Genomic DNA, 16,910 nt, shown 5'->3' with positions numbered 1-16,910 from the left:
AGCCATAATGTCAAACCAAATGGAAGAATGAAGGTGATTCTGACAAATGTAAAGACAGTAAAAAAAAAAAACAATATTAAATCATGATTTTAAAAGCTGGTGCAATAATTCAGACACTAATAAATTGGAAAAATTAGCGCGTTCAAGTGCGCACTAAAGGCCGAAACGCATCTTCAATTGATATGGTGTAAATAAACAATGAGTAATAGCTCAAGTGTAGTTTCTTCTCATAGTTTGAATACTAGTCTTTCATTGTTAGAGCAGATTAATATCTTGCCGTGATCAGTGAGTGCTCGGGGAGGTTCATTTCCACCTGCGCTTTGCGCAGCTCATTTCTCCGAAGCCAGCTGTGCGCAAACGCAGTGTTGACTGCTCGGCAAACTCCAAACACTCGGTCTGTACTGGCCCTCTGTTGCGCAAGCGAGTTGGTTATGGCCAGGTTCAAATTGTGCCCAAAACAACTTAACCACGGCCATTTCAATTGCCTGATGGCTGTGACAATATTCGCCCCGTTGTTATACAGGCGATCTTTTTCTCCTCTATTTTCCATTCGGCAAGTGTCTCGCGCAATGCGTCTTCTAAATTGTCCGCTGAATGTGTCTCTGGCATGAAACTCGTCTGCAGGCATTTGGACTGCATTGCCCACTCTCGGTCCACATAATGTACGGTAGCTGACATATAGGGCATCATGTTGCAGCTGGACCACATATCTGTTATCAAGGCCAAATATTCCACATCACCTAGCGCTTTTTTTTCTTTACGTGCCAAAGCCTCGGATGAGTATCTAATACTTTTATTAATAATAATAATAATAATAATAATATATATTTAATAATGTGGTATTAAAATCCCCCCCCGCCCACGATATGATCGTCCATCATGATGTTTGCACTGTAAACATCGTCGATGCCAGTTAAGGGGACATCGCACAGCCCTAGCGAGAACACAGACGGGTAAGCGCCGACTCTCATTTGGATTTAAAAAAAAAAACAACACATTGTTTACCTGCATTTAGATTAATACATGTAACTTGTATTGTGTGTTTAAGTTACCGGTATAAGATTATTTAATTTGCTTCAGAATGTGATTGTCTCAGTTCATCTGATTATTTAATGAGCCTTTTACGTTTTATCAGTGAAAATGCATGCATGTACATGTACGTTGCATAAGTTATAACACCTATCCTGTTTTAATGAGAGTCAACCCACAATCAATGAAGTCAAATCAGTCTTAGTTGAGCGAGTCGGTAACGGGATTTCTTACTTTCACCATAAATTTTTATTTATATGACTTTGGTCTATAGCTGTAAAAGGCCTCGGCCTTAAAACCGGTTCCTGCTGTGACGTCACACGCTCAGGGCTGGCTGGCTCAGCGGGGCAGCTCGAATGCCAACTTTGCGGTCGATTTTAACTCTCAAAAATATATTTTTTAAATTCTCATTTATGCAGCATACAAGAGTCAAATATGTAGATACTATCAACTCAAATTTATTTAAAAATAAAGGCTCTGTGTATCTCCTTTCAGGTGGCCGTTAATATTTCTGGCTGGCTCGCCCAAGTAAAGTCTGTGTGGGGAAACACTGCAGATGTTGAGGAAATTATTGATAAAAGTTAGGTGTTTTAAATTCAGAGTAAAATGGGTAAATGTACCCTTTTTCATCTTCTGGTAATTATTAAAAATAGGTCATTAAAAATGATCAATAATTAACAATTATTCGCTGAAGGCGAGGTGAAAATCGGTGAATAATAATCGAGACAAGGTTATTATTCACCGATATTCACAAAGCCTGATGTGGATAATTGTTTTAGTATAAATACACAGGTGATTGTCAAAAAAATTGTATGAAAAAAAATCACTTATTTCAAACTTCAAAAGCGGTGTGCATATGTAATAAATACGCAGCGCAGACTTGTCACTTATCTATGCCAAGTCACATAAAATACTTTGTTTTGAAATAGATAAAATAAATCACAATTCCACCGGACCTTTGAAGAGTTTCAGACCAAACTTTGTAGCATCTTTAATGCTTTTAGGAACAGCATTTTCTTTCATCATTTGTAATTCTTCCTCACTTACAGCAACAAAGCGATTGGACGCCATTTTGCCAAATCGCTCGAGGTGATTATCGAGAAATAGTCCAAATTTCTCGACCAATCAGCACACAATTTTCTACAGTCACCTGCGTATTTATACTAATTATCGATATCTACCGAAATGAAACATTTTATCGTGGCACATTTTTCAGCTATATCGCCCAGCCCTAGTAGACAGACAATAAGACAGATTTTAGACAGAGACGGGTAACTACAGACAGACAAACAGATGAGAAATGTAAACATGCATATAATGGATAATACAGCAACTGTAATGATGCACATTTTCATCTCACCATGTTTCATAGCCATAAATGGGTTATTGCATAGTTATTAATGAGTAATTAACAGCTCATGGAGAGAAGCTGTAATAATGTGTAGAGATATCAGTGTGTATAAAAGCGCAGTGAGGTAATAAATCAACTATTAATTTTTTGGCATAAAAGCCGTGTGTGTGTGTGCGCACGCCAGACAATAGAGCCATTTCTTAGAGCACCCATGAAAAATGATAGAAAGAGAAATGTGTCCAGGCTGCTCTTAGTGTCCAATAAACACACACACACACACACCCACCCTTAGACGAAATGGCAGAGGCAGTTGCCGTTAGCGTGGCTTGTACTTGCTGTAATTCATCGCTGTAATTGTGTGTGTGTGTGTGTGTGTGTCTAACGGCCTAAAGGGGGAGCCACACACGGCCATTCTGCTCCCAAATTAGATTGCTCCTGTCCCCTCGCCGCTCAGCCTCGCATGACTTTTCAGCTCCAAATCGGATTTGTGAGGGCTTCTGGGAACTTTATCCCGAGCGAGATGGGCCAGCAGTGACGTTAAACCACGTTAAACAGACGCTAAAGCGTGTTGGCTGAGCCGCCATCACCGAAACACACTCATTCATCCGCTCGGGGTCAGGATTTATTCTTCTTTTCCATGCTGTCACACAGCCATTTTGCTCCAGGTCTGAGAGTTTCATAACCTCTCCACATTTATTCACATGAACGAACGCTCCTAATGTGCCACGTTATCTGTGTCAGAATAGAATGGGAACATTTGTAATTTAATAAGATTTATTTATTGTCACTTATGCAGGACTCGAACCACACACAGGAGGAGAATTGTCATCCAGAGACGCTTCTGTTATTAAAATAATGATTCAGTGCATTACGTTTGTGTTACTAAAGACGCGCCTACTAAAATTTTACACCATAACATTCATTTGATCAGTCCTGCTGACTAATTACACTCTCATTTACTTCTGTGTGTGGGTGTGTTTGAGAAAGCACAGATATCCTGTTCATTTGTGAGCATAACTAAGCTATTAAATATAAAGTTAAACGTAATGTTACTCAGGGTTGTCATAGCAACGTGAACGATCGTTCATCACATCATTAGTGAGTAATTCATGAGTTGTGGGGATTTTTTTTCACCACTGATTTGATGTGATTTGCTCTGTCTCTCTCACACAGTTGAGGCACCTGGGGAACGACGAGGTTCACATCGTGTGGTCGGAGCACACACGGGACTACAGGAGGGGAATAATCCCAACCGAGTTCGGAGACGTCCTCATAGTCATCTACCCTATGAAGAATCACATGTACAGCATCCAGATCATCAAGAAACCAGAGGCATGACGCACACACGCGCGCGCACACACGACATGTCAAGAACACGTGACGCACACATTTCCAAATCTCTATGACATAGGAATGAAATAAAGAAAGAAAATATGATGGAAAGAAAAACAAAAACAGAGGAAGAAATGATATCAGAGAAAAATAAAAGGAACAGACGGGAGAGAAGGTGGCAGACAGGACAAGGTACTTAATTAAAAACAGAAATGGAGGAGAAAAAATTTCAAAAGACAGGCCAAAAGAATCAAAGTAGGATAAAAATAAAGAAAAAAAAAGATTTAAAAAAGTAAAGAAAAATAGAGCAAGATGGGGAGAGAGACAGAAATCGTGACAAGAAAGAAAATGACTAGGACGGGTGAAAATAAAGATAAAGATTAAACAGAGGAGGGGAAAAAAACAAATTAAAAAAAGAGAATGAGGTAGGAAGAGAGAGTGTGACAGGAGGGTGTAAGGACAATGCATTATGGGTAATACACCCTGATTCTGCACTGTGTGTGGGGGGGACCTACATGGGTTCTAGCTTTTGGGGTGGAACCTTTAAACACGGTGATGTAGTAAGAGCATTAGGTTGTGGTGCATGTAGCGTTTGGGAGGAGACCGCAGTCTGGTTGGAGCCGAGTGGAAGTGGATCTGTGCTTCCTGCTCCATTATGCTGCGGTAATCCAATGTGCTGAAAGGGACTTGGAGAATCGGATTGCAGCGACAGACAAAACGGGAGTGAGACGCCTCAGTCCCGTCTCGCCGTGACTAGGCAGGGCGCCGGTCCAGTCTCGCCATGACTAGGCAGGGCGCCGGTCCAGTCTCGCCGTGACTAGGCAGGGCGCCGGTCCAGTCTCGCCGTGACTAGCCAGGGTGCCGGTCCAGTCTCGCCATGAGGAGGTGGGTCGCCGGTCCAGTCTCACCGTGAGGAGGTGGGTCGCCGGTCCAGTCTCGCCGTGACTAGGCAGGGTGCCGGTCCAATCTCGCCATGAGGAGGTGGGTCTGCCGGTCCAGTCTCGCCGTGACGAGGCGGGTCACCGGTCCACTCTCACCGTGAGGAGCCGGGGCTGGGAAAGTGGGATGGGATCATTTTATGTTAAAATAAAAATCAGAATGTTTTCTCTCACAGAAACACATATGACACTTCTGTAGTTAATGAAATAACAGACCAAAATAAACCCTGTGTTATTGCTTTCACTCTCTGTCTCTGTCGTTCTCATGGAGAATTGTGAATCTGATAAACACTCAGCGTGATTAATATAACATATCGGTGCTGATTCTCTCTTTTCCTCCTCAGGTGCCATTCTTCGGGCCTCTATTTGATGGCGCTATAGTGGACAGTAAGATTTTGCCTACGATGGTGCGAGCGACGGCCATCAACGCCAGCCGTGCTCTCAAATCCCTCATCGCCCTTTACCAGAACTTGTATCCTTCACCTTTACACAGTTACACACACTCCATCACGTTCAGCTACTGAGGGGCAACAACAGCAATGCACTTGGAGTGTGTGTGTGTGTAGTGAAGCAGAGTTAATGTTAAAGTTGATGATTTTCCTCTAACAGCATGTCCCCATGTGTTTTATTCCTCTTATACAGCAATTTGCCATCAATTACAGTTATTTATTTATTAAAGAGCAACACATTGTTAACCATTTTATAGTTAGTCAACTTGGTTTCTGTTATCACTAAATGGTAACTACTTCTTCGTCTCTATATTTAAACGTTTTTAATCCATTTATGTGGAGCATCTGCTGTACAGGTCTGTGTGAATGAGCTGTTACTATAGAAACGATAAATATTAGTGTGTGCGTGTGGTAGAGCAGGTAGACGAGCGAGCCGTTCAATAGTTATTGACATTTTTGTTGTGCTGCTGCACTCGTCTTCTCTCTCATCTCAGGTGATGGAATCGCTCTGGTCACTTGTTCACATCACTCTGACAATTTACTCCACTTTGTCTCTGTCTGTCTGTCTCTGTCTCTCTGATTGTCTTTCTCAATCTTTCTGTCTTCTCTGTTCTTCTCCTGAAATTATTTTTTTATTTCTCTTCTGTTAATTTGCAGAGGTTTGGTATATTGAGCAGGATTTTTTTTTTCCAGTGAAGAGGTTTCTTATCTGTTAATATTTTTCACATTGGAGGAGGAAGCGCAGCTCTGTTTCGACCTCTCCACTCGTACAATGAGCACACAACAGCTTTTACACAGATATTCTGCAATATTGCCGTTAAGAAGGCCTCTCAATATTCTGGATTTGGTTGTTTAAACTGAACCAAACGAAGCCAGCATAAAGCCACACCAGTGTGTATTTTTACAGCAGTCTGGAACCAAAGGTGTGATGCATCACACAATGGAGCATTGATGTCTAGTGTGACCCATACTCTACATCGGGAATAAGAATACCCCGAGAATACTAGCGTTGCGATCAAAACAATAATGGCGGATAGATTGAGCGTTGAGTTGCTTTTTCTAGCTGTTCACATTGATACCATTCTGCAAATGCAGAAATAAAGCACAACATTCCTGCCTTGAAGAGGCTGTGTAAAAGCGTCTCGTCTCTATTCTGTGGGAAGTCAGGTTCTCCTGTGTCTGTGCTTGTCCATGGAGAGACTGCGCTCACTCAGCCTGTACTTGGTCAGAATCTGTCACTGCTTTATCTCTCTGATGGTGAAGAGATACTCTACTATTTCATCCTCTCTGTTTAGGGCCTGACAGCAGTATAATCTGGAATGGGATTGGGTCTGACTGTCCCACTGCTCCACATACACTTCTGATCTGGTCAGTAATTTGGTCAACGCTGTTCATGACAGACGGCCAGAGACAGGGGAAGCAGATGGACAGAGACGGCCCGACCAAGGGGGGGGTGTAGCAGGCGGAGCGAGACGGTGGAACGAGATGGCCCAACTGACACGGGGGGGGTAGCAGGCGGACCGAGGGAGGGGTAGCAGGCGGACCGGGGGGGGGGGGGGGGAGAGGTAGCAGGCGGACCGGGGGGGGGGAGGTAGCAGGCGGACCGAGACGGGGGGAGGTAGCAGGCGGACCGAGACGGGGGGGGAAGCAGGAGGACCGAGACGAGGGGGGGGAAGCAGGAGGACCGAGACGGAGGGGGGAAGCAGGTGGACCGAGACGGGGGGGGGGGGGAAGCAGGTGGACCGAGACGGGGGGGAGGTAGCAGGCCAACTGAGATGGCCCGACCAAGACGGGGGGAGGTAGCAGGAGGACCGAGATGGGGGGGGGGGGAGCAGGAGGACCGAGACGGGGGGGGGGAGCAGAAGGACCGAGATGGGGGGGGGGAGCAGGAGGACCGAGACGGCCCGACCGAGACGGGGGGAGGTAGCAGGAGGACCGAGACGGGGGGGGGGAAGCAGGAGGACCGAGACGGAGGGGGGGAGCAGGAGGACCGAGACGGGGGGGGGGTAGCAGGCGGACCGAGACGGGGGTAGGTAGCAGGCGGACCGAGACGGGTGGAGGTAGCAGGCGGACCGAGACGGCCCGACTAAGACGGGGGGAGGTAGCAGGAGGACTGAGACGGGGGGGGGGAAGCAGGAGGACCGAGAAGGGGGGGGGAAGCAGGCGGACCGAGATGGGGGGGAGGTAGCAGGCCGACCGAGATGGCCCGACCAAAACGGGGGGGAGGTAGCAGGCCGACCGAGATGGCCCGACCAAGACGGGGGGGAGGTAGCAGGCCGACCGAGATGGCCCGACCAAGACGGGGGGGAGGTAGCAGGCCGACCGAGATGGCCCGACCAAGACGGGGGGAGGTAGCAGGAGGACCGAGACGGGGGGAGGTAGCAGGAGGACCGAGACGGCCCGACCGAGATGGGGGGAGGTAGCAGGCGGACCGAGACGGCCCGACCGAGACGGGGGGAGGTAGCAGGCGGACCGAGACGGGGGGAGGCAGCAGGCGGACCGAGACGGGCCGACTGAGACAGGGGGAGGTAGCAGGCGGACCGAGACGGCCCGACCGAGATGGGGGGAGGTAGCAGGAGGACCGAGACGGCCCGACCGAGATGGGGGGAGGTAGCAGGCGGACCGAGACGGCCCGACCGAGACGGGGGGAGGTAGCAGGCGGACCGAGACGGGGGGAGGCAGCAGGCGGACCGAGACGGGCCGACTGAGACAGGGGGAGGTAGCAGGCGGACCGAGACGGCCCGACCGAGATGGGGGGAGGTAGCAGGCGGACCGAGACGGCCCGACCGAGACGGGGGGAGGTAGCAGGCGGACCGAGACGGCCCGACCGAGACGGCCCAACTGAGACGGGGGGAGGTAGCAGGCGGACCGAGACGGCCCGACCGAGACGGGGGGAGGTAGCAAGCGGACCGAGACGGCCCGACTGAGACGGGGGGAGGTAGCAGGCGGACCGAGATGGGGGGAGGTAGCAGGAGGACCGAGACGGCCCGACCAAGACGGGGGGAGGTAGCAGGAGGACCGAGACGGCCCGACCGAGACGGGGGGAGGTAGCAAGCGGACCGAGACGGCCCGACCGAGACGGGGGGAGGTAGCAAGCGGACCGAGACGGCCCGACCGAGACGGGGGGAGGTAGCAAACGGACCGAGACGGCCCGACCGAGACGGGGGGAGGTAGCAGGCGGACCGAGACGGCCCGACCGAGACGGGGGGGGGAGGTAGCAGGCGGACCGAGACGGCCCGAACGAGACGGGGGGGGGAGGTAGCAGGCAGGCCGAGACGGCCCGACCGAGACGGGGGGGGGGGGGAGGTAGCAGGCGGACCGAGACGGCCCGACCGAGACGGGGGGGGAAGCAGGCGGACCGAGACGGCCCGACCGAGACGGGGGAGGTAGCAGGCGGACCGAGACGGCCCGACCGAGACGGGGGGGGAAGCAGGCGGACCGAGACGGCCCGACCGAGACGGGGGGGGGAAGCAGGCGGACCGAGACGGGGGGGGGGGGGGAGCAGGAGGACCGAGACGGGGGGAGGTAGCAGGCGGACCGAGACGGCCCGACCGAGACGGGGGGAGGTAGCAGGCGGACCGAGACGGGGGGGGGGGGTTTAGCAGGCAGACCGAGACGGGGGGAGGTAGAAGGCGGACCGAGACGGCCCGACCGAGATGGGGGGGGGAAGCAGATGGACCGAGACGGGGGGGGCAGCAGGAGGACCGAGACGGGGGGGGCAGCAGGAGGACCGAGACAGGGGCAGGTAGCAGGCGGACCGAGACGGGGGGAGGTAGCAGGCGGACCGAGACGGGGGGAGGTAGCAGGCGGACCGAGACGGCCCGACCGAGATGGGGGGAGGTAGCAGGAGGACCGAGACAGGGGGAGGTAGCAGGAGGACCGAGACAGGGGGAGGTAGCAGGAGGACCGAGACGGCCCGACCGAGACAGGGGGAGGTAGCAGGAGGACCGAGACGGCCCGACCGAGACGGGGGGAGGTAGCAGGAGGACCGAGATGGGGGGGGGGGGTAGCAGGAGGACCGAGATTGGGGGGGAAGCAGGCGGACCGAGACGGGGGGGGGAGCAGGAGGACCGAGACGGGGGGGGGGGAGCAGGAGGACCGAGATGGGGGGGAAGCAGGCGGACCGAGACGGCCCGACCGAGACGGGGGGAGGTAGCAGGAGGACCGAGACGGGGGGGAGGTAGCAGCAGGACCGAGACGGGGGGGAGGTAGCAGCAGGACCGAGACGGGGGGGAGGTAGCAGCAGGACCGAGACGGGGGGGAGGTAGCAGCAGGACCGAGACGGGGGGGAGGTAGCAGCAGGACCGAGACGGGGGGAGGTAGCAGGAGGACCGAGACGGGGGGGGAGGTAGCAGGAGGACCGAGACGGGGGGGGAGGTAGCAGGAGGACCGAGACGGGGGGAGGTAGCAGGCGGACCGTGACGGGGGGAGGTAGCAGGCGGACCGTGACGGGGGGAGGTAGCAGGAGGACCGAGACAGAGGGAGGTAGCAGGAGGACCGAGACGCCCCATCCGAGACTGGGGGAGGTAGCAGGAGGACCGAGACGGCCCGACCGAGACGGGGGGAGGTAGCAGGCGGACCGAGACGGCCCGACCGAGACGGGGGGAGGTAGCAGGCGGACCGAGACGGCCCGACCGAGACGGGTGGGGGGAGGTAGCAGGCGGACCGAGACGGCCCGACCGAGACGGGTGGGGGGAGGTAGCAGGCGGACCGAGACGGGTGGGGGGAGGTAGCAGGCGGACCGAGACGGCCCGACCGAGACGGGGGGGGGGGGGGGGGGTAGCAGGCGGACCGAGACGGCCCGACCGAGACGGGGGGGGGGGTAGCAGGCGGACCGAGACGGCCCGACCGAGACGGGGGGGGGGGGTAGCAGGCGGACCGAGACGGCCCGACCGAGACGGCCCGACCGAGACGGGAAGCAGGCGGACCGAGACGGGGGGGGGGAGCAGGAGGACCGAGACGGGAGGAGGTAGCAGGCGGACCGAGACGGCCCGACTGAGACGGGGGGAGGTAGCAGGCGGACCGAGACGGGGGTAGCAGGTGGACGGGGGGGGGGGGGGTTAGCAGGCAGACCGAGACGGGGGGAGGTAGAAGGCGGACCGAGACGGCCCGACCGAGATGGGGGGGGGGGAAGCAGATGGACTGAGACTGGGGGGGGGCAGCAGGAGGACCGAGACAGGGGCAGGTAGCAGGCGGACCGAGACGGGGGGAGGTAGCAGGCGGACCGAGACGGGGGGAGGTAGCAGGCGGACCGAGACTGCCCGACCGAGACAGGGGGAGGTAGCAGGCGGACCGAGACGGGGGGAGGTAGCAGGCGGACCGAGACGGCCCGACCGAGACGGGGGGAGGTAGCAGGCGGACCGAGACGGGGGGAGGTAGCAGGCGGACCGAGACGGGGGGAGGTAGCAGGCGGACCGAGACGGGGGGAGGTAGCAGGCGGACCGAGACGGCCCGACCGAGACGGGGGGAGGTAGCAGGCGGACCGAGACGGCCCGACCGAGACGGGGGGAGGTAGCAGGCGGACCGAGACGGCCCGACCGAGACGGGGGGAGGTAGCAGGCGGACCGAGACGACCCGACCGAGACGGGGGGAGGTAGCAGGCGGACCGAGACGGCCCGACCGAGACGGCCCGACCGAGACGGGGGGAGGTAGCAGGAGGACCGAGACGGCCCGACCGAGACGGGGGGAGGTAGCAGGAGGACCGAGACGGCCCGACCGAGACGGGGGGAGGTAGCAGGAGGACCGAGACGGCCCGACCGAGACGGGGGGAGGTAGCAGGAGGACCGAGACGGGGGGGAGGTAGCAGCAGGACCGAGACGGGGGGAGGTAGCAGGAGGACCGAGACGGGGGGGAGGTAGCAGGCAGACCGAGATGGGGGGGGAAGCAGGCAGACCGAGATGGGGGGGGAGCAGGAGGACCGAGACGGGGGGAGGTAGCAGGAGGACCGAGACGGGGGGGGGTAGCAGGAGGACCGAGATGGGGGGGGAAGCAGGCGGACCGAGATGGGGGGGGAGCAGGAGGACCGAGACGGGGGGGGGAGCAGGAGGACCGAGATGGGGGGGGAAGCAGGCAGACCGAGGCAGCCCGACCGAGACGGGGGGAGGTAGCAGGAGGACCGAGACGCCCCAACCGAGACTGGGGGAGGTAGCAGGAGGACTGAGACGGGGGGAGGTAGCAGGCGGACCGTGACGGGGGGAGGTAGCAGGAGGACCGAGACGGGGGGAGGTAGCAGGAGGACCGAGACGGCCCAACCGAGACGGGGGGAGGTAGCAGGAGGACCGAGACGGGGGGGAGGTAGCAGCAGGACCGAGACGGGGGGAGGTAGCAGGAGGACCGAGACGGGGGGAGGTAGCAGCAGGACCGAGACGGGGGGAGGTAGCAGGAGGACCGAGACGGGGGGGGAGGTAGCAGGCAGACCGAGACGGGGGGAGGTAGCAGGCGGACCGTGACGGGGGAGGTAGCAGGAGGACCGAGACAGAGGGAGGTAGCAGGAGGACCGAGACGCCCCAACCGAGACTGGGGGAGGTAGCAGGAGGACCGAGACGCCCCAACCGAGACTGGGGGGAGGTAGCAGCAGGACCGAGACGGGGGGAGGTAGCAGGAGGACCGAGACGGCCCGACCGAGACGGGGGGGAGGTAGCAGGAGGACCGAGACGGGGGGGAGGTAGCAGCAGGACCGAGACAGAGGGAGGTAGCAGGAGGACCGAGACGGCCCGACCGAGACGGGGGGAGGTAGCAGGAGGACCGAGACGGGGGGGAGGTAGCAGCAGGACCGTGACGGGGGGAGGTAGCAGGAGGACCGAGACAGAGGGAGGTAGCAGGAGGACCGAGACGCCCCAACCGAGACTGGGGGGAGGTAGCAGGAGGACCGAGACGGGGGGAGGTAGCAGGCGGACCGTGACGGGGGGAGGTAGCAGGAGGACCGAGACGGGGGGAGGTAGCAGGAGGACCGAGACGGCCCAACCGAGACGGGGGGAGGTAGCAGGAGGACCGAGACGGGGGGGAGGTAGCAGCAGGACCGAGACGGGGGGAGGTAGCAGGAGGACCGAGACGGGGGGAGGTAGCAGCAGGACCGAGACGGGGGGAGGTAGCAGGAGGACCGAGACGGGGGGAGGTAGCAGGCGGACCGAGACGGGGGGAGGTAGCAGGAGGACCGAGACGGGGGGAGGTAGCAGGCGGACCGAGACGGGGGGAGGTAGCAGGCGGACCGTGACGGGGGGAGGTAGCAGGAGGACCGAGACAGAGGGAGGTTGCAGGAGCACCGAGACAGGGGGGGCGGTAGAAGGCGGACCGAGAAGGGGGGCGGTAGAAGGCGGACCGAGAAGGGGGGCGGTAGAAGGCGGACCGAGACGGGGGAGGTAGCAGGCAGACCGAGACGGGGGGGGGTAGCAGGCGGACCGAGATGGCCCGACCGAGATGGGGGGAGGTAGCAGGCGGACCGTGACGGGGGGAGGTAGCAGGAGGACCGAGACAGAGGGAGGTTGCAGGAGGACCGAGACTGGGGGAGGTAGCAGGCAACCCGAGACAGGGGGGCGGTAGAAGGCGGACCGAGAAGGGGGGCGGTAGAAGGCGGACCGAGAAGGGGGGCGGTAGAAGGCGGACCGAGACAGGGGGGCGGTAGAAGGCGGACCGAGAAGGGGGGCGGTAGAAGGCGGACCGAGAAGGGGGGGCGGTAGAAGGCGGACCGAGACGGGGGAGGTAGCAGGCGGACCGAGATGGCCCGACCGAGATGGGGGGAGGTAGCAGGCGGACCGAGATGGCCCGACCGAGATGGGGGGAGGTAGCAGGCGGACCGAGACGGCCCGACCGAGACGGGGGGAGGTAGCAGGCGGACCGAGACGGCCCGACCGAGACAGGGGAGGTAGCAGGCGGACCGAGACGGGGGAGGTAGCAGGCGGACCAAGACGGCCTGTCCGAGACGGCCCGTCCGAGACGGGGGGAGGTAGCAGGCGGACCGAGACGGCCCGACCGAGACGGGAGGAGGTAGCAGGCAGACCGAAACGGGGGAGGTAGCAGGCGGACCGAGACGAGGGGAGGTAGCAGGCGGACCGAGACTGGGGGGGAAGCAGGCGGACCGAGACGGGGGAGGTAGCAGGCAGACCGAAACGGGGGAGGTAGCAGGCGGACCGAAACGGGGGAGGTAGCAGGCGGACCGAGACGGGGGGTGGTAGCAGGCAGACCGAGATGGGGGGGGGGTAACAGGCGGACCAAGACCGGGGGGGTAGCAGGCGGACCAAGACCGGGGGGGGTAGCAGGCGGACCGAGACGGGGGGGGGTAGCAGGCGGACCGAGACGGCCCGACTGAGACGGGGGAGTAGCAGGCCGACCGAGACGGCCCGACCGACACGGGGGAGTAGCAGGTGGACCGAGACGGCCCGACCGAGATGGTGGGTTAGCAGGCAGAACGAGACGGGGCGTTTAGCAGGCAGGCCACCAGAGACGCGCGGGTTAGTAGGCAGGCCGACTGAGATGGGGGGGGGGGGGAGTAGGCGGATGGACGGAGACAAGGGTAGCAGGCAGACCGAGACGGGGGGGGTAGCAGGCAGACCTAGACGGGGGGGTAGCAGGCAGACCAAGACGGGGGTAGCAGGCGGGCCGAGACGGCCCGACCGAGACGGGGGGTTTAGCAGGCAGGCCGCCAAAGACGGGGGGGGGGGGCGGAGGAGTAGGCAGTTGGACGGAAACAGGGGGTAGCAGGCAGACCGAGACGGAGGGGTAACAGGCAGACCGAGATGGGGGGCGGGGGGGTGGGAGTAGGCGGATGGACGGAGACGGGGGGAGCAGGTGGACAGAGATATGCAGCAGACAGATATACAGGTTGATTCTCTCGTGTGTTTTCTGAGCCAGAGAGATTGTTTGGCCCAGCTTGAGTCTTTGCTTGCAGCAACCTTGTGTGTGTGTGTGTGTGTGTGTGTGTGTGTGTGTGTGTGTGTGAGAGAGAGAGAGAGAGAGAGAGAGAGAGAGAGAGAGAGTGTGTTATTGATTGGCGTGAGATGTGCAGATCGATGCTCCTGACAGTCTGAATTACAGTAATCTGTCATTATCGACAGATCTCTCTCTCATGTGTGGTCTCTCTCTCTCTCTCTCTCTCTCTCTCTCTCTCACACACACACACACACACACACACACACACACACACAGTCTTTCTTTCTCTGTCTCTTCATATCTCTGTCCCTCTTCTGTTGTTATGCCCAGTCTCTCTCTCTCTCTCTCTCTCTCTCTCTCTCTCTCTCTCTCTCTCTGTCTGTCTGTGCCCTACTTTTGTTCCCTCGGTAATTGTTGGTCGTGTGAGATGTGATTAGAGCTGCACCAAGTTCATGATTGAGTGAGAGACACTTACTTTGTGTGTGCATGTATGAGAGAGGGAGAGACCCACAGTGTTTCTGAATCTTTCTTTTCTACGTCCATTCTTCTGTACTCTGACATTTTCCTCCCTCCTTTTTCATCTGTTTGAACAAAAAACAGAAAGAAATGCAATCTCTGTTCCCTCTTTCTCATCTTTAGCATCTATCTCTCCCAACTCGTTCTCTCCTTTCTTTTTCTTTTTTTACACTTTCACTCCCCTCTTCTTTCTTTTTTCTTTACCTCATTTCTCACTTCTCCACACTCACCTTTCCCTCTCTCTCTCTCTGTTTTTTTTTCTTCACTTCTGATTCTCAGCATTTTTGTGCTTTTCTTGTCTCTCTATTTTCCTCAACCCTCCTTCCATCCCTTTCACTCTTTTTCCCTTTTATAATGTACTTTTTTATTCTCCCTACTTTTCAGGCTTTCTTTTGTTCTCCTCGCTCCCTCCCCCCTCCATACATATGCTTTCCTTTGTTTCTTTTTCTCCCAGATTGGAGCACTTCACCCTTTCTTTTCTTCACTTTCTTATCATGTTGTTTTTCTTTCTGTCTTATTCTTTCATCTCCTCCCTTTCAATTGTTCCTCCTCCTTTCTGATCTCATTTCTACATCCCTTTTTCTTTTTTCCATTTGTTAATTTTGTCTCTCTCCTTTATAACATCCACTTTGTTCCCCCATGCGCTCTCTCTCTCTCTCTCTCTCTCTGTGTGTTGGCCAGTGGCTCTGTCCATCTGCCTCCTCTCTCTGATCCCTCACTCGGCGTGACTGTGAAATCAGTGCTGGCCTGCAGAAGAAAGGAGCTTCTTTGGCCTGTGTGTGCATGCGTATGTGTGTGTGCGTGCGCAGAATAGCTGATAGCATGGCACTAAGATGAATCCAAGAGAGTGAGTGTGTGTGTGTATGAGAGAGAGAGAGAGCTCCTGGACCCAGTGATAAAATGTAGGGCATGTGGGATTGGGACGAGGCCGAGACAGTAGGAGGAACTCCTGATAATCGAGTATCGTGATATTTAACAGTATTAAATACCTTTGGAAGGGCGCTTCAGTAGTGCACACTCTGTACCCTATCTAGGGCCCTAGTGTCTGTGTGTAAGCAAATCAAAGTATACTGTTTTGTGTATATATACACACACACACACACACACACACACAGGGCAGTTTGGCTGCTGGATTGAAATGTAACTCTAATTCTCCATCTGTGTGTGGATGATTGTGGAGCTGTGGCCATGGATCTGGTGTGTGTGTGTGTGTGTGTGTGTGTGTGTGTGTGTGTGTGTGTGTGTGTGTGTGTGATTGGCAGAGATAAAGACTGGGCTACTTGGGTCAGTGTATGGCTGTGTGTGATAGAGCTGTGTGTGACTGAATGCTGGGTCACTGCCCTCACTCTCACACACACAGTGTTAGCCAAACGGCTAACAGGCAACACTGCCACAGCATGCCAACTCCCACAGTAACCGTGTGTGTGTGTGTGTAACAGAGAGAGACTAATTATCTGCTGTTAGAGCTGTAAAATGCTCCAGATACAGAAATCACTGCTCATCACTTCATATCTCTCTCGCTCTCTCCCTCCATTTTTTATTTCTTTGTCATTATCACGTTAACAATTCACTCATTTGTCTCCATCTATTTTACACTCCTCTCTCTCTCTCTCTCTCTCTCTCTCTCTCTCCATTTTCTCCATCCCTCCTCATTTATCTTTTTTTATCTTTTTTCTTTCTTCATTGTTCTCCAATTTAAATATTTTCCATGTTTTATCTGTTCTTCCTTACTTTCTCTTTCCCATCTCTCTGTATTTTTGTTTGTCATTTCTCTTTCTCTGTTTCACCTTTTTCCTTCTTTATTTCCCCATCGCTCCTGATTTCAGTGTTTCTTTTTTCTTTCTCGTGTTGATTTCTCTCTCTTCATTTCTCTCTCAATGTCCCTCCATTGATGTTTTTTTCCACTCTTTATTTCTTTCTAATTCCTTTATTTCTGTATTATCGTTAGTGGGAAGCATCACTGTAGTTGTTCATATCACTACTGTAAGGAGAATAAACAATCACACACTATCTGCGGTGTGGTGGTTGGGGATTGAAAGGGTGCCAGTACTTTGTGCAGCGCAACATGTGGGTTACAGTGTGACCTGTGTAGTAGGTGACCTTTGGCGTTAACTGAATTACAGGATCACTTCAGATTAAAATAAAACAACAAAACAAAATAAAACAATTAGAGCAGCTGGTGAACGCACCTCGTCCTCCATACAGCTCACAGTGGCTTGTGTGTGTGTGTGTGTGTGTGTGTGTGTGTGTGTGTGTGTGTGTGTGTGATAACATCAGAACACCTGTGTGCACCATTAAATGCTAAACACACACACAAACACAGATAAATCAGGCTGTCCACTTTCACAGCTCAGGTTTTTTACCGAGACTTCAATTTGATTTGGGTCGAGATGAATAGGTAATGCAGGTGTGTGTGTGTGTGTGTGTGTG

General features: G+C 55.4%; 1 protein-coding gene across 4 annotated transcripts in view; it reads left to right on the top strand.

Moving 5' to 3' along the window:
* Window positions 1-16,910, top strand: part of ralgapa1 (Ral GTPase activating protein catalytic subunit alpha 1) — a 128,512-nt gene that overhangs the window by 97,168 nt on the left and 14,434 nt on the right. For all 4 annotated transcript variants that reach the window (XR_009655632.1, XM_060933801.1, XM_060933799.1 and 1 more), the window contains exons 37-38: window positions 3,554-3,712; window positions 4,995-5,122. Coding sequence is in view for 3 of the 4 variants with exons in the window: in XM_060933801.1 (XP_060789784.1) it covers window positions 3,554-3,712; window positions 4,995-5,122 (287 nt within the window). In the remaining variant the exon portion in view is untranslated. The remainder of the gene's footprint in view (window positions 1-3,553; window positions 3,713-4,994; window positions 5,123-16,910) is intronic.

The sequence above is a fragment of the Neoarius graeffei genome, chromosome 11, assembly GCF_027579695.1.
Source record: "Neoarius graeffei isolate fNeoGra1 chromosome 11, fNeoGra1.pri, whole genome shotgun sequence".
NCBI classification, from domain to species: domain Eukaryota; kingdom Metazoa; phylum Chordata; class Actinopteri; order Siluriformes; family Ariidae; genus Neoarius; species Neoarius graeffei.
The sequence above is the reverse complement of the archived record's forward strand: the minus strand, read 5'-3'. Positions and strand labels throughout refer to the sequence as shown.